The sequence below is a fragment of the Chiroxiphia lanceolata genome, chromosome 2, assembly GCF_009829145.1.
Source record: "Chiroxiphia lanceolata isolate bChiLan1 chromosome 2, bChiLan1.pri, whole genome shotgun sequence".
NCBI classification, from domain to species: domain Eukaryota; kingdom Metazoa; phylum Chordata; class Aves; order Passeriformes; family Pipridae; genus Chiroxiphia; species Chiroxiphia lanceolata.
In genome coordinates this window covers 103,353,587-103,380,817 of record NC_045638.1, presented here as the reverse complement: position 1 = coordinate 103,380,817, position 27,231 = coordinate 103,353,587, and the positions used below count along the sequence as shown (strand labels likewise).

Genomic DNA, 27,231 nt, shown 5'->3' with positions numbered 1-27,231 from the left:
ATGGGTAGATTCACCAGCCAACTCAGAAACACTATCCCACAACCACAGGAGAGCACTAAAGGGATTTTCTTTAACCAGGGCATTAGGACAGACACCACTGGTGGAACAGGATTAGGTGGCAGGCAAACTGAAGGGCCAATGCATGCAGGGTGTGGAAGTCAGAGCAGAGAGACAAGAGGCAGATGTTACATTTGGCAAAACTCTGACACAAGAACTCCCAGGGGGATACACTGGGCCAACCATTAGCGGAAAAAAGTGCCTGACATTTAAAATTTTCATGATCTGTTTTAATATATCAATAGTTTAATTTTTTTACATATTCCAATTAGTGCATTATTAATAGTAGATGGATTTGGATATCATAGCTGCGTCTGTATCATTAGAAATCTCTTTTTACTAATCAGAAGTGAATTGGGAACCTGTTTGTTACTTTCAGAAGCTGCTTAATATTTTTCCCCATTGGAAATGAGCTTCTTTGATTACATAGTGCTTTCTGTGGTCTGAATTTTACAAATGCTGGTAAAAAATGCATTTAAGAGCAAGTGCTGCCCTCAAGATTGAGAAATAATCCAATTCCAGTGCAAACTACATGATTCGTCATGACAGGAAATTTATATTTGTAGGTAAGATACCAATATTGTTAGGCTTGGCAGTGGAAAACTTCCTTGCTCAGGAAATCACTTGAGTATAACGTGTATATTTTGCAGCCTCCTTCCCTTCAAGTGGGCACTTCAGCAATTGCCTAAATACCTCTGGTTTTCATCTATTTAGAATTATTTTTGCTCTATGTCTGCAGAGATCTCTGTTGAAATCTTGCCCTGTCTGATACCACTTGGGAGTTTGTTGTCTGTACTTCCAGAGCCCCTCCAGCACAGCCACAGAACACAGCTTTAGCCTGTCAGCCCTTGGGCAGAGCCCCTGGTTTTTGGCATGATTTTTATGGGTGGTATGGCAGGTGCTTCTGCAGAAGTGACAATCTGCAGCAGGTCATGTATTTTTTAAAAATAACTCTTTTTTAGACTTAAACTTGTGGCTGTTGATGAGCTTGAATGGAAGAAACTGGATTGTTACCAATTGTTTTATCTGTTCTATTCTGGATGAAACAATAATTTTTTTTTTAATTAATAGATAGGTTTTTCTCTCTACAGTTCCAACACTCACACTCCACTCACGGGGACATCATTCGCTAAAAATAAGGTTTCCATTTTCTCTTGCTCAGTCAGGGACCTCCTTTTCCTGTTTTCACATTTTTGAGGACAAAAAAAATAGGAGGAGAAAAAGCTCTTCTCCCTGGCCTTATCTGCTGTAAAAAGGTTTGCCACCACAGTTAGACCAGGAAGATTCGAGCAGGTAAAATACCACAGGGAGAGCAGCTGCTTAGGCCAGCAAGAGCTTCCCTGGCCAGATACAGTTTTAGCTGGTGCTCCAGGAGGGATCAGCCATTCTGACTGGGAGATGAGCTCACTGACTTCCCCACCTCTGTGCTGAGAGGGCTGCCCATGTGGCTGTGCCAGCTGAGCAGGGGAGAGGGGGTGTTTTTCTCAGGCTCCTGATTCACATTGCTTTGTCAGCAAAACTTTCCAATGAGCCCGTGCTGGATAGTGAAGCTCAGGCAAACCCCCTGACCTTGGTGAAGCCCTGCAAATACAACTGGGAGCAGTGCCTGGCTCAGGATGGGGAGCCCTTTCCCATGCCTTTATCCTCCCATTCTCTGTCCCTCACCCGCTGCTGTCACCGAGCGGTGCCAGCCGTGCCCATGATTGATGAGTGCTCAGGGCAGCCAAGGTGGGCGTAGAGCAACAGTGTCCTGGGGAGACACGAAAGGGAAGGATGAGGTTTCTCCTGTGGAGCAGGGGTGGAAAGCAAGCCAGGAAATCAGGCAGGAAGGGGGGAGGCTGCTCTACTGGGAGAGCAGATTGGCAAAATTAATTTTTTTTATTCAATTCAAAAAGGAGCCAAAGGCTCTGGATAATCACATGGGAGCATTCAGTTGGAGGAAGTGCTCTGCTATTGACTCTTGTCTCTGCTGTACTGGTGCCACATGCCACTTGCAACAGCAGTTGCAGAAAAGCTGGTTTCTGTCACGCTGCTATTTACTATTAACAGCCCAGCTGAATAAATTGCCTCATGTTACCTTATTGCTGTTTGCTTCTACTTTAGCTGAATACAAAACCAAATCAGCATGTGAGAACCAGGAACTGAAACTCCACTGCCAGGAATCCAAGTTCCTTATCATCTACTCGGCCACCTATGGCAGATGGGCCCAGGAGGAGAGCGCCTGCTCGGCAGAGGCGGAGCACATCCCCCCCTTTGGTATGTTTGTACACTGCTCATAGACCTTCTCCAAGCAGGTGCACAGAGAAGAGGGGAAACAGATGGGGAGAAAGCTCCAGGTGCAAGAGCAATGGCGTTTTGAAAGGGTCAGTGATGGAAATGTGAGAGAGATTATTTCTGAAACACAAAAGAATTGCCCAGCATGAGTGAGGAACATAGAGGAAGAAATGCAGCAAAGTAATAAATTTTCATGTAGTTAATCAGTCCTTAGTATGATTAATGTCAAAAACTAGTTCTGTTGCCTGTCTTGAACTTAGGTGACATGCACTAAATATCAGCTCTTTGCCTCTCTTCTTCCTCCAGTTTCTAATAACAATCAGGCAACCCTAACACCAGGTTTTACTGCTCCCTTCTTCTCTGATCCCTTTTTCTACCAGATCTTCCATGCCTTAGCTGCAGACTGCAAGGAGAGGACCCATAGGGCAGGGTTCATTGCTTAGATGCTACTGTATCACTGAAGTCCAAGGCTGTGGTGGTATACCAGGAAATTAAATGTGCCTGGGACTTCTCTTTGGCACCAAGTCCAGCAGGCAGGAATGTCCTATGCACACGGTACTGAACTGACTAATATGTTCAGTGGTTGACACTGAAGGCATGAAGGTAAATTTTGATGCCAGCACAAGGTGTGTGTGCTGTTCAAATGCCTTAGTACCAGACAGGGAAGGGCTTGTATGACTGATGCCAACCTGTGCAAAGGCTGAGAATTGCTCCGAAGAAACATACTACAAGTGTAATCTATGAGAAGCTTCTCTGAACATCAAGAAGAGATCAATAATTAATCTTAAAAGCCCTTTGTCTGCAAGCCAATGTTTCTATTTAGTTACATAGATACTATTAAAAATGCATTGGCTGAAAATCGTGATCTGTTCTTAGGCAAGGATCTATTTAATATTGCCAGGTCTGTATTTCACACCTTGTGTGGGCCTTCACACAGACTTAGTTCTGCCTGTCTGTTCTGTGGCAGAAACATTTTAGCAGGTCTTTGACAGACCCACACATCCTTAATCATGGCAGTGTATGATACAAGGCAGGGCAGAGATGGCTCAGCTTATCGAGAAAGGCTTGGGTTCATACTTATGTCTTGCACTTCAGTCACCTCTAAAAATCACTTGCCTCTAATGTCAGCACTTACAGTTCACAGACCAGAATTCTGCCAACCCTTCTTACTGGATAAAGTTTCCCAGGATAAATAGAGAAAGAATTTGCAACAGCAACAAGCTTTGCTGTGGCCCCTGTGTACAAGCACTTCTGGAGCAATGCCCTGGCTGGTGCCGGTTTTGTGTTCTATAAAGCAACCCATGACACTGGTAATAGGAGAGAGCATAAAACCTGAGACAAACACAAAGTAGATCTACAGAAGGTAGATCCTTGTATAGATTTTCCAGGTGCTTGGCCTCTTCCTGCACAGTACCAGTGACTCTCTGCAGGCAGTAGAATTTCCAAGAGCACCTGTGCAGCATGGGAGTTCACATTCAGTTATCACAAAAGACTTGGCACTTAGGACCCAGATCCAATTGACTCCAGATCTGTCTGTCTCGAGCTTAAATCTTATGTGGTTATTTAAGCACCTACTGATGTGAGTGGGTGCATGATTAGACTTCTGAAATGCCTGTCTACCTTTCTCTCAGGGAAAGCAATGGTAATTTGAATGTCAGCATGATTGTAATGACTTGAGACAATTTGAAAACGTACTTTAGCTGCTTTTCCTTCCTGAATCAGAGCCCACTTACTTGTTTATGTTTGCACCAAAAGCTAAATTGGCTCCAGCACGCATTCGTTGTTGTTTCTGCCCACATTTGTGCTTCTCAGCCTAAAGGCAGTGCTTGAGCCTTTCCAGTTCTTTCACTGCGTCACAGAGAAACTGTGAGGCAGTTTTTTTACACCGTGCAGAAGAGTTTTGTTTTAGGACGTTGTAGGTCCTAATGCCAGGCATAGGAAGTCTCTGTTGAGCTCAAGTTTTGCATCTCTCCACACCTGCTATGGTCCTGCCAGGGGTACTGGGTATTGAATTAATTAGATACTACTCTAGATCTTGTTTACCTGATGTTGTTACATGTGATAAGCAGTGACAAACAGCAGCTTTGGGCTGGCACAGATGTGTTCTGAACCATCACTTTTCCGTGAGCCACCAGTCAAATCAACTGACAGATTTTCAGAGCTTTGCTTCAAAGGGAACACAAGAAAACATAAAATTTCTTTAGCCTAAAGGCTCTTCTCCATGTAGGAAATAGAGTGTATAAATCCATCTCTGCTACGGGCCTTGCAGCACCTGTTCTGACCCTCAGTTTTACATTTAACATGACTCCTTACTTGTGCAATGGGTTTTCTGAACCAGTTCAGTAGTGAAAAACAGCTTCTGCAGCTGTCCAAATGCCTTGCACTTATAAGACTGTACAGAATTTCCAGAGAGCAACTTCCCTGTTTTACTGAGATTATCAAAAACTTTACAAGAAAATTCTGGGTGCGGTTTTGTAGCAGATGGTTCTGCTTTGATGAATCTCTTGTGCACAGCACCAAAGCAGGAAAACATAGCAATTTGTTCCTGTGTGAGCTGTTGCCTTTTCAGACCCATTATCTATTTTATATTTGTACTAACATGTGCATGAGGAAAGAGAAAATGTATTGGCCAGAAGAAGTTAAAGGATTGCGCCAGAACAGGTTACCATAGAGAGCACAAGGAAGATTCAGGTCAACAAACACCTCTCAAATAATAAATTACTCCTGTTAATACATGAAAATACTTGACAGTAGGCTCCAGTGGATCATCTCCAGCTGCAACTTGCAAGTAGAACACTGCAATATCTGTCCCAGAAATTTCACCTGGATATGCACTGGCTGGTCAGATGTGTATCCCTTCCAGCACAAGTGACCAGCACAGCCCTCTCTTCTACCTGGTCCCACTTTTGGGAGGCCGGGAGGGGAGGTGGAGAATTCACACACTCTCATCACAGCTTGCACCATGGCATGACATACCCTAGGGCTGGGTTTTGTCCTAATCCCCTCTTTCCAGTGGGATTCAGCTAAGAGGAAGGGATGTTAGCAAGACAAACAAGGGGGATTTTCAAAATCCTGCAGGTTCTTTCTAGTTCATAGGTGTCATAATTTTTTTACATAACAGGTTTCTGTGATGCTGTGATTTTTTGTAATATTTTTTTAAATTTATTTTGTATCAGTACTGTGGACAATTTAAAGGGCCTTTCATCTCTTATTCACTGACAGTGATTGAAAAGCTTTTGATTTCTGTTCTCTCTTCCTAATGTGAGCCAGTCCTTTGGGAAAGTCTCCTGAGAGCAGAAATAACTGCAGTGAAGGCACAAGTGGCTGTAGGCAGATCTGGGAATGTTTACACACTGCCTTGGCACTTTGGGTGTGGGAGACAGCAGTCAAATCAATTTTGTGAATGTAAAAGTAAGGATAAAATAGTTTATTTCCACTACAACAAACCTGAAGTCGGCTCTCTCTGTGTGCACACATCAGATATGAAAAGGTCCTTGTCTGTGTCAGCCTGAGGAAACTGGGAAGCTAGGTAGGTGTTTGGGGCCCCAAAAGGTGCCAGCAGGAGCCATTACATCCCTTGGCCCCAACAAATCTTGTCAAGACAAAACTTCCTTAAAAGATGTGTTCAGAGCAGTGGCAGGATGAGGAGTGATTGTTTGAAGGGAAGAAGAGACCAGCCACCATTTTTAGAGTCCAAGTAACTTTCTGCTGAGATGAACAGGGAAGGTCAGATTTGGCTGTTGGAAGGTGCTTGAAGCAGTCTAAGGTGCACATCACTTCATCCATTAATTCAGGGATTTCCTGTGTCTAGTTTTTTATAGCTCAGATTTTTTAACTGTTTGGAAAAAACACACTTGGCCCTCAAGTTTAAAACAAGCCCATGAACTCCTGCCTGTGCACATGCAGGAGCAGGGAATTTGGTTCCTGCTGTTCCCAGAAAGTGGGGAGCTCCACCTGTCCCTTGCCCTTGATGTTGGTGGGATGGATCCCTTACTCTGCACATGCATGTGCAAGGAGGAGAGAAAAATCAGGTTTGGGGTTTTTTGTACAAAATACTGACTGAGTTCTGAACTTGAAGCTGCTTGTAAATCAAACCAGGCAACGGGGTAATCTCCTGCAGGCTTCCAGGGCCTCAGGACAGGCACTGCAGGGAGAGGGAGAAAGGGTGCAGCTGTTCAGGAAGTCTCGGTGCTGGATTCACTTCCAGGGAATGACCTGTACTATCAGTAAGTAGGATTTTTGGCACATCATCCTGCCTCGTTTACTGACAATACTTGGAATATAAAGGTATCAGCGACACTTTTCCTAAGTGGTGCTAACTATATTGTGTGTTTCTGCTGGAATCAGCGGTTCAAATGGCCCTTTTCTGATGCATGGCCCTGTGTGCCATGCTCTTGCATAAATTACCATAGTATTATGGTAACTTTCTTTAGGAGTCTGCAGCTGTAGCTTGCTCCAAACTCCACAGCTTTGCCTTGTCAGTTCTTATCCTGAGAGCTGATATTTGGGCTCCACAAAGCACAAGCCATCCTGATTTGGAGGTGTGAAATCTTTGCTTTCAGTTGATTTTAAAAGCAAGCTCCTTATTCTTCTAGGGGTGGGCACAGCCCAGGACACATAAATCAGCATAAGGAGCAGTTGAGGATGAAAGCAAGGAGCAGCTGGGCTTCAGTGTCAGGGTGACAAATTGTGGAGGGTTTTTTATTTTGTGTGCCCTGGTCCTTCACCAGCCTGTTACTTGTTATGTCATGTGGATCCACATTTGAGACACATCCCCTCCCCTCCCAGTCCCAGTGCTCACCCTGTGCATTGTGATGTGGGAGAACAGGGCAGCTGGAAATGTTTGGAGAGGGTGGGACAGGATGCTGTTGCCAGAGCTTGGCACAAGATGCTCCACCACCTATCTGCAGGTCTTGTGTGGCAGGGTGGAAAGAAAGGGAGGGGAAGCTCCTCCTGTCTGAATTTAGAAAAGCTTTAAGAAACCAGAAGACAAATTGCTTCTCATTAAAACCTGCATGATTTATAGCGTGTCATTTGCATGCCAAAACTTTCCCAAACAAAGCTAATTAGGGAGCTGAAAGAGCCTTTCCTCCAGAAACAAGGCTTTTCTACTCCAACTGTTAAATAGCTGCAGTCAGATTGGATGGTTTATTACTGCACTAAGAACCTCATCCTGACACCCGTGCCATCCATAGCGGTTTCTGGTACAAAAGATCCACCAACAGGCTCGGCAACTTTGGGAGAGGGATGTGAGGAATGGAGCGTTTTCCCAGCCACACGTTGCTGCCCTGTCCACCACTGGATGCCACCAGCCTTTTTAGCATGCTGGGAATGTGCCTTTCAAGAGGCAGTTTATTGTAAATGGATGGTACCAGTTTAACAAGCCCCACAGGCACGTGCAGCTCAAGCAGCTCTTGGACAGCCAGAAAGAAGCCACTCTGCGTATATATGTTCATCTCCCCACTGCTGCTTTCTTTGGGGCTGTTCTGTGGGACTCCTTTACTCAAGATGCAGCACTGAATGAGTCCTCTCCTCATTCAGCCACTGGAATAAGGTGTTTGACTAGGAGGATAAGTTATTCAAGTCATTCCCATCATAGCTGCTGGGAGAGCTAGCGGGAAGGCAGCAAGGATGCTCATAAACCAGATAGAAAAAAAAAAAGAACATTTTTTGACTGAATCACTAAAAACCAAAATATTTTTGGAATGCAGGAAGTTGTTAAATAGGTTTTTTTTATGTTGTAGGACTTACCAGGTAACTCGTGTGGTGTCCTGCAAAAGCAAACCAGCCGTGCAACCAGTTTGCATTTACTCACCTGTGACACCAGGCAATCCCTGGGAGGTTCTCCAAAAATGGGCCTGCCAAGAGCCTGCAGGCACATGACAACTGGCTCCCCAGGTAGAGGAGCCAAATCCAACATGGATAGAGAAGATAAGAAGCTATTAACTCCCAGAGAAACAAGAGCAAACATCTACCAAAGGCAAAATGAAACATGTACTTGCCATATCACTGAATTTGTAGAAAACCATCAGCACAGCAGCCTCCTGTTTTTGTAAGGCACGAAGAGTAGCTCCCAGGGCAGGAAATTCTGTAGAAAACATAATTCAGTTTGCTGTTGTGCTCCCAATCCATTCATCTATGAATCACCCGATAATTGTTCCTGATACTCTCCTGTTGTTTTTGCACTTGCCAAAGTAAGCTACTGGCTGCCTAAAATGTCCACGCAAATATATCCTTACTCATCTGAAATCACCAGGGAGGGGAGCTAAAACTGCTGAGTTACTTAATCAGAACTGCCCAGTCCTTTAGGTCAGCCTTTCTTGCCTTCCCAGCAACCTCTTGGGACACACAGGCATTGGGATTTTAGGTCTCTGAGAAGCCAAATGAAGAGTTGCTCTCTGAAAGATCCATGTCCAAAGTACCCTGCGAGGCCTTTGTCAGACGGATCATTCCAGTATCTCCTGATGGCTCTGCTCAGGTATATGACTTATTTAGTGTTGGTGTCAGGGGATTAACTCTAAAAATCACAAATCTGCACCATTTTCACACATTAAATGTCAATTTTCTTTGTCAAGAACTCAATCTCAAACCTCCACTTCTTTTCAGATTTGGGGAACCTCTGGAGTGCTTTTGCAAACACTGTCCTTCCTCTAAAGAGGCACAAATGAGCTTCAGCATTTGGAAGGTGACCAGATGCCATCCTCTATTAGAGAAAGAGGGACTGTTTTAATGTCCAGAGAACTTTATTTTCAGACCTTCAGAGTGCCCTTGCCTCAGAAGCCTGGAGTGAGACATACCTGTCATGCACAGAAAGCCACAAAATGCCTGTGGTGATGCTGACTGAAAGCAGCAGCTTCAGAAAAATTACTTGCTCCAGACTTGTAATTTCTGCATCCTTTCTGTTTAGAAACCAAACTAAAGGGGCATTTATGCTTTGTGGCTTGGAGTTTAGCACATGTTGATACCAGGAATTTAATCACATTTAGAGACGTTCTTTTTTTTTTTTTTAAACAGAGTGTAACTCACACATCTTCCCACTCAAATGATTTCAGTTTCAGTGCAAAATCCATTTTTGGCTGCCACATGTTTCCCTGGCTAAATATTGAGCCCATTCTGACCTCTTCATAATAAATCAAAATCCACTTTTAATACCTCAAACTTCCCTGTAGCCTGAGCTATTGTGACACAAAAATTGATCTCACCTGACTTGAACTGAAACTAGGCATCCAGTTGACTCATCTCAATAACCCAGAGGCCAAGAGAAAGACTTGCAAACAGCATTTCATCTCCCTTGATTTGCACACCTGTCTTGAGATGGAATAGATGGACTGCTCTTTGGATGTGCTTAGTTCTTCAAAGATATCATAAAGGGAACACAGACACCTTACACTGGGCATCCCTTTGGAGCTTGACATGACTCTTACTACGCCTGGAAGTCAACATGGGAGAGTTACCTTGCTGCAAGTTCACATTTTCATTGCAGCTGACTTCCCTGCATGGATGGATCTTAACATTTAACTCTGAAATCCTGCTTGGACAAACTTATGCCCGAGATCAGATTTGTATCTCTAGTCATGCATCCAGCAGCTCTCATTTCAGATAACAGCAGTGTTTTGTATTTATTGTATGTATTTTTCTTTCAGACTGTTTGTCTTACACAGCGCTGGAGGTTTTATCAAAGAGGTGTTCTGGGAAGCAGAGATGCAAAATCATTGTCAGTAGCCAGGATTTTGGAAGCCCATGCCTTCCTGGAGTGACAAAATCCCTCACTGTCAGCTATGCATGTGGTAAGAGCAAAGGCACCATAATTTTTAAAGCCTCATTCTGCTTGCAAAGCAAAACTATGACAAACACACATCTGGACACTGAGCCTTCCTAAATCTCCCCTTCCCTTTCATATAGGAAGTTTGTGACACAGCCATACAAGAACCACCAAAATATGTGAACAACCCCATAGGAAGAGCTGTATCTAATGAAAACTCAGACATTAAGGGTTTTATCCCTACATAAAATGCAGTTGACAATAAAATATAAAGTAGATATTTAGGTTTTTTTGAGAAATACTATCAAAATTACAATTCAACAGAATTCAACAGAATTCACCTGCAACAGAGCTGGGAAAAATAACCTGGCATTGTCTGGCATTTGTGCAGGTAAAGCAGTTCAGCATAATTGAAGGACTATGCACAAGCCGAGTCCTGAAACCTGATTCACGTGAGCACACCTACAGCTTCTCCCTTGCACAGGGAACTAAAGGTTCATGAAGAGTAAGGGCTTGAGGTTATACATCTGTTGCAGGACTAGAGCCTATTTCAGCTCATTCCTTGGACAAGAGGAACAAATTCCATATTGTTTGCTATAGACTAATATATTTTCATAAGGGAAGAGTAGAATTCCTTTCAATTCTTCAATAGGAGCAGCTCCACAGGGACATACCAGAGTCCTTTAGGTGCATGTCTAGTGAGTAGTAGTCAAAGGGCATGGGTTTTTAGGAACAGCAGTGTAGGACTGATGGCCAGATCACCATGAACCTGAAGATCAGAGGAAAATGAGCCTCAGCTGCTTTCTTGCTGGCATGGGAGATTTTCAGTCTGCCTGTGAGTTGGTTGTGAGAGGCAGTGCAGTAATTCAGCTTTCTGTTGTTGGAGAGGGCACTAATACGTTATATTATTGTGCAGTTCCCTTCATGAATGGGTTAACAGAATTCTCTTTAATTAGCGTGAGGATAATTACAACAAGTTGTTCCTTCTTGCACGTCTGTGCACCAGAAAAGCAGAGCGAGTTTGTTTGCACTGGAGTTGTGCATTTTTTTATTTAGGGAAGTGGTTTTGCAAAACACATGCGTAATAAATAGTGTTCTTGTGTGTTGCTGGCACATTTGGGAGTTTTTCTTCTGCCAGATCCTACTGAGCTGTGCAATCTGAAGCACTAGCCAATGATCTGCAGGTCTGATTATTTCACATATCATCTAATGAACATGGGAAGAGTTTGGGCATATTCCAGAATGACATTTTACATTCCTTCTCCTCACTGGAAGATCCCTGCTAACCTGATGCTTCCCAAGATAATGCCAATAGGCCTCCCCCTGAAGTGACAGGAGCACAGCAGAGCAGACCACAGGCTGTGCCACACTTGAAAGTGTTTCCATCATGGTCAGGAACATGAAAAAAATCGTAACTCCCCACCACAGCGGTCAGGAGCTGTTTAGGCCTGGTGTGTCTGGCTGCAGTTTATTTTCGCAGTTAATTCCTGACAGCAAAAGCATCACAGGAGCTGGGTGGTGCTGGTTTCTCACAGCCTCAGTGTCCCCCGATGACCTGCTCAGCAGCATCTCCTGTCTGCCCGAGGTGGCATTCCTGGCTCTTGCTGAGACTGGGCTTCAGGGTCATGGAATGCTCTCTCAGGGCTCCTGATTTTCCGCGGTGCATCCACGCTCCCCAGATGCCACAGTGTGTCTGTGGGCTGCCTTTGGTGACTGACTCCCACTCTACCTGACAAAGTACTGCTGTTGTAGTACTGATGTGATTATCCTGATTAAAATTCCAGTTCTGGTACCAGCTACTCCATTCAGCAACCTGGTGCAGCCTATCCGAGTTAAAAGTCCTCATAATGAAATGGAGCAACGCAAGCAGCTGGGAGCTTTTTTTGTTCATGCTGTTTTGAATTAAACATTTCCCTACAACAAATGTTTGAACAGCACAGGGGGTAAGGAGCAAGCAAAGCCCTGGGAAGTTCCCCCTGGGATGGGAGCAGGAGAAACATCAGCACAGGTAAAGGAGTCCCAGGCTATGTGATGGGAGCTTTGGGTCCCGCATCTGCACTGGAATGGTGCATCCTCCCAGGAGGTTGTTCCCAACACAGGCACTTACTTGTTCAGAACATCCAGAGTGCAGGCTGAAAACAATCCATCCTGCTCCCTGTCTGCCCCACACACCGAGGAGAGTGTTCTGCTGCTGGAAAACAGCAAAGAATTATGATGAGGGACAAGCAAAAATAGAAATGAGCTCATTCTCCCCTATCTCTGTTGGCCTTCCACTGCAAACAGGAGCTAAGAGTCCCAAAAATATTCCTTCATGAGGAAAGGAAGCAGCTCTGACTTTGAGCCCATACAGAAAGAAAAGTTCTGCTTAGAAAAAAAATCCTATTCTTAGTTGTTTTCCAAACGAAAACTATGATAAGTTGCAAACTTCAGTCTCCTCTGTGCCATTTAACTCTCTCAACACTATTTATTGGCAAATGTTTCTATGTGGGATAGAGGTGAGGTTCATACTTGAAATTTCTTCCTTTTTTCTCCCCCTTCACATCAGTCTGAAAATCAATCAATCAGTCTTCACACAGTACAGGAACAGGTGCCAAGATCTGTGTGTCTGAAGGGCCCATTCACCCATCACAGAATATATGAACCCTCGATGTCTGCACAGTGCACCCGCCTTTAGCTCTTTTAATTACTTTAAGAAGACTGCGAACACTTATCAAGCGAATAAATTAATGAAGTGAGAAGGATGCAGCCCACTCCCACCTAGCTCATCTATTCCCATCCTCCCCACCTTCCATCCCAGAGGCTTTGCAGAGGACATCACGCAAGACTTTAAACATTTATCTCAGAATGACAGTGAATTATCCTCATCCAAACCCAGTATCTAGATGCAACTTAGCATCTGACTCTAGCGCGCTTTAGCCTGAATTTATAGGCCAATTTTGTCTCCTATCCAGGGTTGGCACGCCCCTTGAGAGTTTGAAAACAAGGGGGGTGGTGCCTGGGCTGTACACAGTAATTAACTGGGGAGAGGGTTCCTAAAACTAACAGTACACAATTTGTCTTTTGTCTTTGCAGTTCCTAAATTTATCCTCATGGCTGTCAACCCCGGGGTCCCTGATAACGAGTCTTCCATAAAACAGAATGATGGTACGTACCATCACAGACACAGGGTTTGCTGCTTCCCTTTGTCTTTGATTGCCATTTTCCCACTGCAGAGCTTCATCTGAGGCACGAGGTAGTGGAAACCCTGCTGAAACAGCTGCTCATTCCCTTGGAGGGCAGCGGGACAGGCTGGGAGTGGGATGCGGGCACAGCTCTGCAGCCACAGCAACACTGTGAGAGGAGTGACCTGCCCAGCCTGCCCACAACCAGCATTTCTGGGAAGAGTAAAAGTGAGACTGAAGTTGTTTCACAGGGTGAATAATCTTTTAAGAGTTATGCCAACACCTGCTCTTCTTGAAGGCCACAGAGTTAAGGAGGTGGCTCATGTGTGCACTGTCCTCAGTAACGCAGCGCACAGCAGTCCTTGGGCTGGCAAGTCCACTGGAAAGCTGTGAAGCTTCAGGAACTAAAATTATTTCAGAAACCCCAATAGGAATAGGCACAAGGGGTTTCAGTTGGTAGTGGATTCTTTTAAATGAATTTGCCATTTTCTAAATGTTCAGTATTTTCAACGCTTTGTTAATTATACTTTATTTCTATATTTACTTAATTTACCAACCGTTGTTTGGTTTAATATTGTGCAAGGCTCCTGCAGCATGGCCCAGGCCTGCCTGTGTTCTGGGTGGACTCATTGGCTGAAAAGTTATTGGGTGAATAACAGTTTAGTAGCTTCACTGAATTTGCTTTACCTCCTTGTGTCACAGGTGTTGACTTTGATCCAAAGGAATCAAGACTTCCAAAGAAAGATGGAATTATTCTTAGCTCTGACTACCTGGCTACATTTGCATACATCAGAGGTAGGAAAATGAGGCTGAGACTGTTTGGTGCACATTTTGGGAAAAGGGAGGATCACCTCCGAAGGTTATAACTAGTAATCCCAGTTTATGGTAACGATATTATTAGAATATAATCAATCTTGTGGATGGGAAAATTACAGCATAATTGGTATTTATGGAATATTTCCCATCTTGAAGGATCCAAACTCTTTTAGAGACTGCAGCCAAGATATATTTTAATGAATATTTTCAATGGGGACTGTCGGTTGTTCAGTAGTTCTAAAAACCTGGCCCTGACCTGTGAGCAGCACTGGAGACATGCATGTTTGGGAATGTTGGGTTGTACACATACAGGGATCATCAAGGAGCAGTGATGGTAAGGCCTGTTTTGGCAGGATGCCTGGAAAAAACAAAAAGGGCATGCAGAATTCTGGTAGCTGGTTAGGAACACCAGTGAGCTGCTCATAAAGAGATGGGATTTGTTGTTATTTTGTAATGTTATTATCAGGCTGGGATTTTTGCCCAGCAAAAGAAGAGGCAGAGATGGCAGTGAGTGCAGGGAGGTTTGAGTGCCTGACAGGAAAAGCTTCCCCTCAGCCCTGATTATGGCTATTCCCACCATTATGGCTATGGAATGCTGCAGAAATGGCAGCTGGGGTTGGTAGCCAGGCCTTGGCAGGGTTTGTAAAGTGTTTAAGCCCTGGCTTTCTGCCTGCAGATCACCTCGAAAGAGCTGCTCTCCTGTTTGTGTCCAGCATTTGTGTGGGGTTAATCCTCACACTGTGTGCCTTGGTGATATGCTGGTGGTGCCCAAGTGACATCCGGAAATTACACAGGAAGGAGGAGCAGTTGGTGCCAGAGAGTGCCAGAGTGTACGAGAGCAGTGAACAGGAGGAGGAGGAGAATTCCCTTTTGGACACCCAGGATGAGATAGATGGACTTTACAGACCTTCTTACTCAGGATATAATTTGGCAGAGGCGGCGGAACTGGCAGAAAGGATCGAGCGCAGGGAGCAGATCATACAAGAAATCTGGATGAACAGTGGTGTGGATATGACACCTCCTAGAAATATGAATACATTTTATATTAATGAACAATAAATGGCTTATTTTGGATGATGCCCTAGCTCTTTTTTTTTTTTTTTTGAAAAAGAAATGTACCTTCTGTGAAGGAACATTTGTATCCATGTAATTATTTGTAAAATAAGATGAAATACATGCAATAAACTGAGAGTTTCATACCCTTGACTGTCTGTAAATACTTCTTTGAAAAACACTTTCATAGCTTTAATTCATGTTATGGATTACTTTTCACTGTAATTTGGGATCAACTGCCACATGCAGGTTAAGGAATATTAAAAAAGGTGGAAAAAAACATCACATGGAGAAATACTTTCTGTGTTAGATGGCACTTGTAACCAGTTAGGGTGTTGCAGCTCATAAGTTACATCAAAACTTGCTCTATTGATGAGAAATATGAGTATTATTACTGGCATGTGCAGGACAAAGCAAAACTAAACACAAGTTCCTGAAGCTTTTCTGCCATTTCCTTAACTCAACCTTTCCCTAATAAACCCTATTCCTCTGGTAACAGTGATTCTGATTACAAGGGGGTTAAGTTCTGCTTCCTGTCTTTAAAATGTCTCCAATATTTTAGCTGCAGCCCATAGGGAATTTACTGAACAAAAGGAGGAAAAATGTCACTTCCTGTTGGGAATACTTCATGGGTTCATTCTGCTTCCCTGCTCAGACACTGCACATCTAGGTAGAGCCAAGCAGTATGAAACACTTGGAAAGAAAAGAGTTGACATGACTTGTCATTTCCTACTGATACAAAGTCAAATTAAGCCTGAGAAAACTTTAAAGGAGGAAGGGGACTCGCTCAGATGACTAAGGCACAAGCCCGTGCTCAGCTGGAAAAATCTCAGCAGCAATTAGCATCCTATCAGAGGAAGGAAGAAAGGCTGAGGAGAGGACTGAGGTCACTCAGAGCACTGCGAAACTGCAGGAGAGGCAGGCACAGCCCAGGATTCTGGCTGCATTCCTGCTGGGACTGCTCTCCCCTTCCCCACAGAAAGTCATTGTAGCCTGTGCTATGGCACAGTATCGATAAACAGATTTTTGTCTGGAGAACCCCATGCCTTGGTCCTGAGGGTGAAGAAGGTGGGTTTGCCTTTGCCTGGCCCTGTGGGGAGGTGTAGGACAGCTCTGGGCAAGAGCTGGCTCCTTCCTCCTGACTCATGGGGCAGGTGCCACCCACTTCCCAGTCAGACAGAAAGAGACTGATCAACAATTCCCCCTGCTGACAGATCGTACTGGTCAAAAAAACCCTATCCTCTTCCTTTTACTCATCCAACTGGATTGTGGAGAGTGGGCTGGGCTCCACAACAGGAGGCACACAGTGAAAGATTCCTGCAGGTGCCTCCTTCCCAATGTGGAGCATTCCACAGTCTCTGGGAATCTGTTTTGAATTAAAAAAAAAAAGTGCTTAGTAATGCATACCTGTTTAAATGGATCCTCAGACATGGTGACAAAACCTATCAGAAGTCCAGCACCAGGAGCAACTCAGTAGGGTAGGGAAAGCAGCTTTTGCTCCAGGCTGGGAGGTCAAGCTTCACTTTGGATTTGTTCCCTTGACTGAACTATTTATAGTCTGAATTTGGGTTGCTATTTTATTCTTTCTGCATAAACTTTCCAAGTCTAACTGGGGAAAGCTATCAATTAGTGGTTCACCTCATTCCCAAATGTTCACTGTTCACAGCAATCTGAAAGTCAGAGTGAAGACAAACATGGAAAAGCCTGAGAAACAAGTTATTTCAATCTTTCTGAAAAAACACCCTCTGCAAAAAAAGCATCCAGTAGAGAAACTAGAGAATTAAGGAGGAATGTACTTACCTGCCCCAAGCCCTGAAAAATCCAGCAGAAGTGCCATAGCTGGAATCCATTTCCTTTAGAGGTATCTTTTGGGAGGGTGCCATGGGGCAGCAGCAGCGCTATGGGGAAGGCACTCAGGGCTGGATGGAGTTACAGCAGTAAAATCCCTGCAACTTCCCAGAAGAGCAGCCTAAGGAGAAAATACTGCAGAGGAGAGCTGGTGGCTTTATGGACTATTTGGTTCGTGCCACACACATGGCTGTGGGAATAACATGCCTTTGGAAATGACATGAAATGACACCAACACCTAAACTTGCTGGAAGGCAACATGCAATGTTGGCATGGCTGTTCAACTCCCCACTCCTGCCTTGAAAATACCCTGAGTTTGTCACCAGGAATCCCTGGGTGAGGTTGCAGGAAGCAGTAAATAAATCCTTCCGAATCCTGGGTGAAAGCAGAGCCTGGGACAACCTGGGAAAGCAAAACTGAAAAGGAGAAAAGGAGTGAAACTAGGTCTGGAAACCACTTCCATTCATTAGGATGGTGATATGGCCACAGAACAAACATTTTAGCAACATTCCACTCTGCATGTCCTTTGACAAAGAATGGGTTTTCCCTCTGGAAGGGCACAGCTGCTCTCAAACTTCCAGAAATAAACAGTTTAAAAGAAAATATGCAAATTCTGTGTGGTGTTTCTGTCTCATCATCTCAAAATCCCTGGATAGTTAAAATACCTATAGGCTTTCCCAGGTTCCTGTAGTCTTTAATCTTTTTGCAGTGAGTTCATTCAGTTTCAGCCATAATAAATGAATCCAGCAGATCCACAAATACTGTGGTAAAAACTCAGATCTTACAGAAAGTTTTCTCAGCTAAAGAAGAAAACAGCACCCATTACAGCAGAGAACATCAGTCAAAGGCGTGCAGAATAAAATGGATTTTCCTATGTCTGCTTTGCCCTCACTTTTAGAAAGGAGATGAGAATATTGTAAGCTCCATAATCAAAGGTCCTGTTCAAACATCCCCCCTCTCAGAATCCTCTGTCCAATGGTAATTTTAAAGTCTCTTTTTCCCTGACAGAGTAACTCTCAACAAGTCTTGGACAGATAACCAGACTTCTTGACTCCTTCCATTATTTCACTCTGCCTCCTCTGCTATGAAATATTTTCCTGGTATCAAGGACAATAAATTCAGTGGCCAAAAGCCAGCAATGACATCAGTTATTTAAAGGGCTGGGAGCCCCCAGAACAAACTCCTCAAACAATGCTAATCGAAGATGAAAGCTCTGCTGGTGAGAGGGATTCAGCTGGATATTTTCAAGCATTCACTGTAACTGATTCAAAACACCTGGGAAGCTCCCTGCCGAGGCCACAAAGCTCAAGGCAGTTATGAACAAGTAACTTAAAAAAGATACTTTCAAATGAGGAGGAGCAGACAAAGAAGTAATCCTGCTAAGGAATTGTTCTGGGGTGCAGAAATTCCAATAAACAAGCACCACTGGCTAAGGTCATGTTGCAAGCCCCAGCCCTGGTGCAGATCTCCACCTTGGAGAGCATATGGACAGTCCATCTTTTGGGAATCTCCCTCCCAGGTTGGCAGGACAAAACCCACATGTCCTCAGCCAGCTCCTTAAACACAGATGAGATTTTAGGGAGGGGAATTGTTCTCACAAGCAGAGTTGTAACTCCCTTTAACTCCCGCCCGTACACAAAAAGTGCCAGGCTGCCTCACAACCTGCTTTAAAAGCTCATAAACAGCATTACATTTTTTTCTGGCTGCCAAAAGGATGTAAATATTTTAGGAAGTTGCTGGGAAAGAGAAAAACAAATGTGTAACAACCCTAAGTCATTAATCTACAAAGTCATTTGGGTTATTTATTGAAGCACTTCCATATAGTTGTCCAAACAAAAGAATTACTCAAGGCAGAACCTGTTTTGAACAGACAGCATTCATACAAATCCAATCCCCATGGAACCACTATGGAGAGCACAACAGGGAGAGGGGAGAGGGTTTGAATCTGTGGAAATCTCCTTAAAAGCCACAGCAACACTTCCAGCAATGCGGGCAGGACTGACCAGGAGCTGGACCAGGTGACCAACAACCTTTATAACAAACTGTGATTTTCTGGTGATTTCACTGAGTGTTCCCCATCCCAGTTATGGATCACAAACATCCACCAAACCACTGGGGGGTTACAATGCCAATGACATTAAGAATTAAGTATTTCCAGATTTTCTTCACCCTCTGATGAGGACAAAGGAGCACAATAGGAAAAAAAGCTTTCAGCTATGGGAATGGTTAAAAATCCCCAGAGCTGTACAGGGCAAGTTTTCCAACTTCGAAAAATCCCACATGCAGATTTTTTTTTTTTTTTTGTATAACACCATGTTACTGGAAAGTTGAGGTTCAACAAAAACTACCAGACACCAAACATTCGTAAGAGTAAAAAAAAAAATAAAATCAATGATTGAAGTAAACCCACCATTAATAGTTCACTGAATGGCATTAATTATCTTTTCTGCATCCAATCTTCCAGCTGTGAGTTCAGCCAACACTTGAGAGTTTTAACTTGATCTGTGTCTCTGACCACAGTAATACAGAAAATGATTATTTTTTACTTCTATCTTAGAGATCATGTCCTATTAAACATGGTTTTATTTATCCAATCTACTTGCAAATGACACTTGTTTTTGTATATAGATTTCTGTCAGCCTTTATATACCAGCAATGAAAACTAAACCAAATGAATGAAAATTATGCATTCCACAAGGATTTTTGTGTTATTTGTCTTTATACAAAAATACTTCCTTTAAAAAATTGTTAAGAGGTTAACTCAATCAAAAAAATGATAGTTTGGAATTAGCTATGTTGAAATTTGAATGAGCACATAAAAATCATTAACTCTCCCTGCATTAGCCTGGGAAAACTGATTTCTCATAAAATAAATTTCCTGTTACAGGGCATACCACCTAATAGTAATGCAAGAATAAGAAGAAACTATAAAGACCACTCCAAACAACACCAAACATTCCAGTGCATATTTACTAGATCTATTATCTGGGCAATTGATTAACATTTCAATATTCAAATTACAAGTTTCTAATAAAATACAAAACTTCAAGAGAATTGGTTTGATTCTTTGCAGAGACAAATGCTGCTGGAGTTACAGAGAAATGTCAACTTTTATTGAACACCCAAGGCTACAGAAGTGACAATTTCAGCTTCTGACAGAAGAACCTACTGCACACAATCCTCTCTGCAAACAAGAGTATTGATCAAACAGCTTAAGAAGGGGTTTGCAGAGCTTCATCTTGGACCCCATTTGATGTCTTTTACACCATGAAATTGCCTTTTCAAAGCATGGTTGTCTGCCCACTCAGCGTTTAGAAATGAGTCGTTGTCATCCTCCTCCAGTTTCTGTAAACAGAGAGGAGAGGAAGGCAGTGAGGGACACAGCCCAGGCTCCAACAGCTCTGAAGCACCAAAGAGACACTCACCTTCAGCTCTTCCTGCTTTCTGTAGTAATACAGCATCATCTCTTTTTGCTCTTCATGACTAATCACAGGCTCACGCCCTGGAGCTCCTTGTCCTTTCTGGAAGGGAAATGGTAGATGCTACTGTTGGTGGCATTTGTGATACAAAGTAGAAGCTGCAAAGACAGCAAAACCTTCAAAAGATAGCAAAAAGCTATACAAAGATAGCAAAAACCTTCCTTCAGACAACAGGATTTCTCAAATTTAATAAGGTCCCTCAGGACAGAAGAACAAATGCTGCTGCATTCATAGAATCACAGAATGGTCTGGGTTGGAAGGGACCTTGAAGATGATTTAATTCCAACCCCCTGCCGTGGGCAGGGACACCTTTCACTAGATCAGGTTGCTCCAAGCCCTGTCCAACATGGCCTTGGACACTTCCAGGGATGGGACAGCCACAGCTTCTCTGGACAACCTGTGCCAGGGCCTCACCACCCTCGCAGGGAAGTGAAGGTTGTTTTTTCAAGTGAGGGTTACTTTTTCATCTCAGCATCTGAATCATGCTGTCAATTCTGTGGACATCAGTGGAAGATGCAAACAGGATTGAGTCTAGTTTACTTAAACTTCCACTTTAAAAGACACAATAAATCTGTTTTAAGGTCATTCTAGATATCTCAGGATAGGCCCATCTATCTTTAGCTCCCCTACTAATACAGACTCAGGATGGCATAACACTTGGTAAAGCAGAGAAGGAAGGGAGTTACAAAATCCTACAAATAAAAGAAAATTTATTTTCCAGGTAATTGTCCTCTTGGAAGAAATGATGCACAGAGAAGAAAACAGATGGTAACAGCTACTGTCAGCAATAGCAAGCAGAGCAGCTTCCATGGAGAAGGCTAATTATCTCTAGAACAAAAAGTGTCCAAGATAGTTTATGCAGAGAGAAACCCTTGCACTACTCCACATCCTCTGAAGAGGTTCATCAACTAATTAAACGGGCAACTTCCCTGGGAGCCTACACCTCAGTGGCTGTTAAGCTGCCACACCGTTTTTCAGTCACCCTGAGAGGAAAGAGAAAGAAATTCTGGTCTTCTAAATGACAGACACATAAATCACCTGACTTATCTCCAAGGGATGCACTGCAGACACCTGTAGGTGACAAGATTTGCTATAAAACTTTTCAATTTTTATTTCATCTATTTTTAAATACCTCTTCGTTGTACTTCACAAAAGTGCTATGGAGCAAGTAATTATAGCAGTTACAGGATGTAACTGACAGGCAAAGGAATTACTAAAGAAAAATTTGGAATATAATAAATTCAAACCTTAAAATAGATATGTCTTAAAATAGATATATGTTTTAAGACACTCAAGCCAGGACTAATATAATCCATTTTAGACACCTATGGACAATTCTCTTCCACAGAGTACAGACAGCCAAAGGTGAAGAACTTGTACAGACATCTCCTAGCAATACTCACTTTTTGGATCTTGACAATGATGGTTGTTTTCTCATTTTTTCCTACATAGTCAGACAGCAACTTTGTTTCTTGCAACTCCTTTCCTGCCCACCATAACTGTGCTTCTGATTCTTTTATAACTTCAAGTCCAGCCTGTGACATACAAACAAGGTGAAGTGTTAGGGGTGTTGTTTCTTGCTCTATTTGTTTCTTGCTTTTTTTCTCCTCATGCTCATCTCTGGCATTCATTCATATTCCATTCAATCTTGATCTCATGTGAATACTTTGGGCAATCAGCTCTCTATACTGGAGGTGATAAGCTATTTAAAATGAGATCCAGACTTACCTGAGTGCTGAGTATGCAACATTTGAAATAAACTCCAATAATTTTATTTCTAGTTAAGCTATTGGTGTGTTTTTAAATAAACTGTGAGACTAAAATATTAAACAAAATTTGTCATGCAAGTGAAAACAACCTTCATTGATAAGATGGAGAAGAGCATAGCACAAGTTTAACCCAGGGACTACATAGAATGGGAATACATTACTGCGTACGTGAGTTCCTGACAAGTCTTCTTTATCTTCAAACTCCATCCTAATTGGATCGTGTGGAGGCAATCCCATTGGATACACAATCATCACAGCCCCTCGGAGCTGCTCCAATGCATCTTTCACCATCTCCATATTAATACACACGTTGGCCTGAACTTGTTTCTGAAATACAGACAGGGATCATTGGCAATTTAAGCAAACCTGCAGAAGACTTTGCTTTGTAGCCAGTTCAAAGTTTCAGAGGTGGGATATCTGAGCAGAGCTAATGGGCTGCATAAAGATACCAGAAGTGCAAATTTCCTTGTTGGAATACAGACTTTGGAGAACATCACTCCCCTTTGGCCCCTCTGTTTAGCCTGCTTACATGGGGTGGGGAAGGAAACAAAAATAGGAGATCTCCACTAAATTGTGCAGGAGGCATTTAGCACCAAATGCCTGTGTGACCACAGAAATCAGACAGAGAGGCTTCGGTTCCAAGCACTTGTGATTCATGAATGTGATTCAAACCAGCAGAATTCAAGTGAGGGATAGAGAAGGGGCCCAAAACTTGAAAGAAAAAATAGAGCACATATGAGCAGAAGCATAAAGCTTGGCATATTCATAGAATCAATCATAGAATTGACTGGGTTGGAAAAGACCTCCGAGATCATCAAGTCCAACCCTTGATCCAACACTGCTGGGGTTACCAGACCATGGCACCAAGCGCCACATCCAGTCTCATCTTAAAAACCTCCAGGGACAGTGATTCCACCACCTCCCTGGGCAGCCCATTCCAATGTCTGATTACTCTCTCTGTAAGAAATTTCTTCCTTAAATGCAACCTAAATCTCCCCTGGCACAGTTTGATCAAACACTTGAGGTCATTCCAAACCCTACCAGAAGGCATAAAGGAGAAACATAAGACATCTGGAAGAGAAGAAATAAAGCTTTTCTCTATGGATTTAACAGTTTCAGTATTTTAAATAATAAGGTACGAGAATGTTGCCTCCTTGTGGACATTCTTGATCTGCTTAACTAGCCTGTAAAACTTAAAATGCACATTTCTTCATTTTCATCATTATAAAGTGATGTACATAACAAACCACTTCCAGAACTATCTTTAATTTCATTCAACAAGGAAATTTTATAATAAATATTACTTAATTTGTGTTTCAAAGTCATACAAGTGCTGACACACAACATGGAACATTACAGATTTGGCAAAGCGAAGCTGAATACCTGAAAGCACCATCCCACAAGGGCCTCACACTTGTCTTTGAACACACTCACTGGGACTGAGCATGAGTCCAAGTGCTTGTCAAACCAAGGCCTAATCCCTGCCCCATCCCTGGGCCAGGCTGGATGAGGCTTGGAGCAACCAGGTCTAGTGAAAGTGTCCCTGCCTGTGGCAGAGGGGTTGGAACTGCATGAGCTTTAAGGTCCCTTCCAACCCAAACCATTCTGTCATAATCTAAGAGATTAGAACACATTTTTTAATTAAGTATATATATAACACAAAAGGTTGTGTTGACTCCAGGAAGAGCACAGAACCCAGTTAATTTTTCACCAGAAAGCATGACAAGTATTCACCCAAAGAACACATCAATAGCAAATTGTTGGGAAACCCTGAGTGCGATTTAAGCATTCCACGTGGGCTCGGCTGCCAGCATTCACTTGGAGTTTAGGATCTGATTCCTTAACCTGTTGAACCAGCTTGCCAAAAGCCACGAAGGAAATGATTAACAGAGATTGTCAGTTTTTATTAGACTATTCACATCACTACATGGTATTTCTCAAGAGCTGGCAGCCCTTGCACTGAAAGAAGTCTGGTTTTATTTAAGCTGCCCAACCCCACAACACTTCTTAAGAAAGCCCCACATACCACTTGAGGAAATTTACCTTAGAGATTAGTGCCTTGGCTTCCTCTATTGTCTTCTTTATAACCTGCTGCATTTTTTCATTTGGAGCTGAAAATAAGAGACACATATTTCATGGTCCACACTTACTGTAAAGAAACTAAGCACATAACCTGTCCAGAATCCACTGTGAGCAAATGAAATAGTGTTGAATCACAAAGCAGGAGAGACACTCCTAAGCTGCAGCCTATTTACGAGTTGGATTGTCCATTCCCGTATTTCTCACTAACTTACAAGACAAAACAGTATTTCTCATGGGACAGCCAAACTTACTTTTCCCCAAAGACACGTGACCGGTATTTGCCCCATCCTCAAGTGTTCCAGGCCAGGTTGGATAGGGCTTGGAGCAATCTGTTCTAGTGGAAGGTGTCCCTGCCCATGGCAGAGGATGAAACTGGATGAGCTTTAAGGTCCCTTCCAACCCAAACCATTCTGTGATTTCACAATTCTGTGACTTGAAACTTCATTTGGGACAAAGATACTGAGTAGAAAGCAAAAACCATAATCCCATACCCTCCACAACATAAAACAAGGCCCTTTCCCTGCTGGACTACTGGGAACCACACTGGCAGATGTGCTTATACTGGGCACAACAGCTCACAGTGTTCTGACTTTTTTTCTAATTAAAATCTCAATCTAACAGCAAAGGCAGTTTTGCAAATACTCTGTTCATTTCACATCACATCACACTTATCTATTTTAATTGCTATAAAAAGCCTGTCCTCAAACACAAAAATCCAATCAAAGCATACTCATTCCCATCTTATTTTCCACTTAGGTGCTTGATGGCATTTAGTTTGGCCCACATATCCACACTGTTCAATATTTTGAATTTGTCAACATTATAAAAGCTGCCCTCTGACTAACAAACACATGTTCAGTGAGTGTGAGTCCCAGTCAATGAGAAAAAAGGAGAAATATTAGAAAAACAACCTGTTGATATATCTTGGAGCCTCTGGAGAAAACCAGTTCTCAAGTGTACATTTACAAATGAGGAAAGTAAATTACAATGGACACTCCAACTTGCTCCTGGTGATTGTTTGTGTGCTGAAGAGATATGCTGCTCTGTAGGCTTTTAAATCAGTATTACCTCAGGCCCTAACCCAAGACAGAACTCCTGGGTATGTAACTGATACTTTGGCTATTCAGGTCCAGAATTAGGAGTTTGCTATAGATGGTCTGGGTCTGCAGGGAAAGAAACAAATCTTTACACTTGACTTACCGTGCCCATTTCTCCGTCCCATTTCGTCCTTCCTGAAGATGCTCCCACCGCTTGGGACACACTTCTCTGCCCACTCATCCTTTAACTTCAACTCTCCGATTTGCTCATCTGTCAGTCCTTGCATGTTGTAAGGCAAGGAAATACCATGCTCTGCCAGCTCTTCCATCTCTTTTGAGTGTTTGGAGAACAAGATTAAAAGTCTTTGTTATTACAGACCATTTGCAAAAGCCTTTCACATGATGTGCGTGCAGGCAAACCTTAACCCCAGCCTTCAGTTTAAACAGCTAAGTACAGGGAATAAATATTAAGGGATATAAAGACACATAGATAGATACAGATGCTGTAGGTATGTCAAAATTCATACATTTCCCATACACGTACAACAATATAACAAATACACGTGCAGGGATTCAAGCCTCGATGGTACCTGCTGGCCACAACACTTTTCTTTTTGGCATTTCCCTAATCAGCTTTAGCTGGTTTGTTTTTTTGTTTTTTTTTCAGTTTCAGAGCAGGCTCAGTAAGGCCTCAGACATGCCACAAACCCAGTGGCTGGAGCACAGCAGGTGAGGCTGGGCTGCACCCCTCAGGTCAGGCTCACCTGAGGGGAATCTCAGCTCTGGCAGCCCCGCAGGGGGCAGGAAATATTTTTTAAAACTACCTCAGAACTAAACTCAGCACCAATTCAGACACATCAGCCACTCCATCACATGGCAGGGGATGCTTTGCACCAAGCACGTGGTAGGGAACAGTGTCATTCACCTGTAAAGGGACACTGCTGGTCACAAAGGAGTCCTTTCCACTGCCAAAATGGGAACTTTGGACATGGAGTGACAGGACAAGGAGGAATAGCTTTAAGCTGAAGGGGAGTAGATTTAGATGAGATATGAGGAAGAAATTCTTCCCTGTGAGGGTGGGGAGGCCCTGGCACAAGCTGCCCAGAGAAGCTGTAGCTGCCCTATCCCAGGAAATGTTCAAGGCCAGGCTGGACGGGGCTTGGAGCAACCTGGTCTAGTGGGAGGTGTCTCTGCCCGTGGCAGAGCGTGGAACTGGACGTTTAAGTCCCTTCCAGCCCCTGATTTAAGCAGCCACTACAGGCTCATGTAGCGGGTCCGTTTCCAGCCCTGTGCAGTGCCCGCACTAAAATCCCAAGGCCGGGAATTCCCATGCTGTTTCGGTGGGCGGTCACCGCCCTGCTGAGGGAGGAGGAGGCGCGTTCCCGCTGCCCAGCCGGTGCCCGGGCGCCGTTCCCGGGCGGTACCTGAGCACAGGCGCTGCACCTTCAGCCGCCCGTTGTGGATGCGGGCGACAAGCGGCGCCAGCTCGGCCAGGCGGACGCTGCCCGGCGCCTCCAGCAGGAATTGGCTCTCGCCGCCGCGCTTCACGTGCAGCCGCACCATGGCCGGGCCCGGCGGAGCCCCTCAGCAACGGAGCCGCGTCCCTGGATACCAGCGAGGAGGAGCCAACGCGGGGTGACAGCCGCGCCCAGCGCACCGGGACGCGCTGAGGGCACGGCGGGGCCGCTCCCGGGGCCGCCCCTGCTGTCACCGGGACCCTCGGGATCCGCCGGGATCCACCGGGACCCTCCGGATCCGCCGGGACCCTCCGGAGCTGCCTCAACGGCGGCGCTTCCGCTTCCGGCCCTCCCGGGAAGCCACCGGGGCGCCCCTTAAAGGGCCCGCGCGCCCCGGCCGGCGGTCCCAGGGCCGGCCCCGGGGCACCGAGAGAGA

General features: G+C 44.0%; 2 protein-coding genes across 4 annotated transcripts in view; one reads left to right on the top strand and one right to left on the bottom strand.

Moving 5' to 3' along the window:
- The window catches only part of EVA1C (eva-1 homolog C), a 32,074-nt gene extending 16,800 nt beyond the window's left edge, over window positions 1–15,274 (top strand). For 2 of the 3 annotated variants that reach the window (XM_032679298.1, XM_032679296.1), the window contains exons 4-8: window positions 2,161–2,313; window positions 9,975–10,118; window positions 13,166–13,237; window positions 13,957–14,049; window positions 14,747–15,274. In XM_032679298.1, coding sequence (XP_032535189.1) covers window positions 2,161–2,313; window positions 9,975–10,118; window positions 13,166–13,237; window positions 13,957–14,049; window positions 14,747–15,129 — 845 coding nt within the window. In that variant the 3' untranslated portion in view covers window positions 15,130–15,274. The remainder of the gene's footprint in view (window positions 1–2,160; window positions 2,314–9,974; window positions 10,119–13,165; window positions 13,238–13,956; window positions 14,050–14,746) is intronic. The other variant, XM_032679297.1, reaches the window with a different exon arrangement.
- Window positions 15,275–18,743: 3,469 nt separating this feature from the next.
- Window positions 18,744–27,146, bottom strand: LOC116782543 (cilia- and flagella-associated protein 298-like). Its single transcript, XM_032679299.1, has 7 exons — window positions 26,763–27,146; window positions 25,502–25,669; window positions 24,263–24,330; window positions 22,388–22,546; window positions 21,854–21,985; window positions 20,397–20,492; window positions 18,744–20,316 (listed from the first exon to the last, which is right to left on the bottom strand). Exons 1-7 carry the CDS (start codon window positions 26,899–26,901, stop codon window positions 20,206–20,208), a joined length of 873 nt encoding a protein of 290 aa, XP_032535190.1. The 5' UTR covers window positions 26,902–27,146; the 3' UTR covers window positions 18,744–20,205.
- Window positions 27,147–27,231: the final 85 nt, after the last annotated feature.

Coding starts and splice junctions, on each gene's coding strand:
- LOC116782543 (XM_032679299.1), bottom strand. CDS start 26,901: ATGGTGCGGCTGCACGTGAAGCGCGGCGGCGAGAGCCAATTCCTGCTG. Junction 22,547..24,262: donor CCAAGGCACTAATCTCTAAG/GTAAATTTCCTC, acceptor TCTGTATTTCAG/AAACAAGTTCAGGCCAACGT. Junction 21,986..22,387: donor AAGACTTGTCAGGAACTCAC/GTACGCAGTAAT, acceptor TGTATGTCACAG/GCTGGACTTGAAGTTATAAA.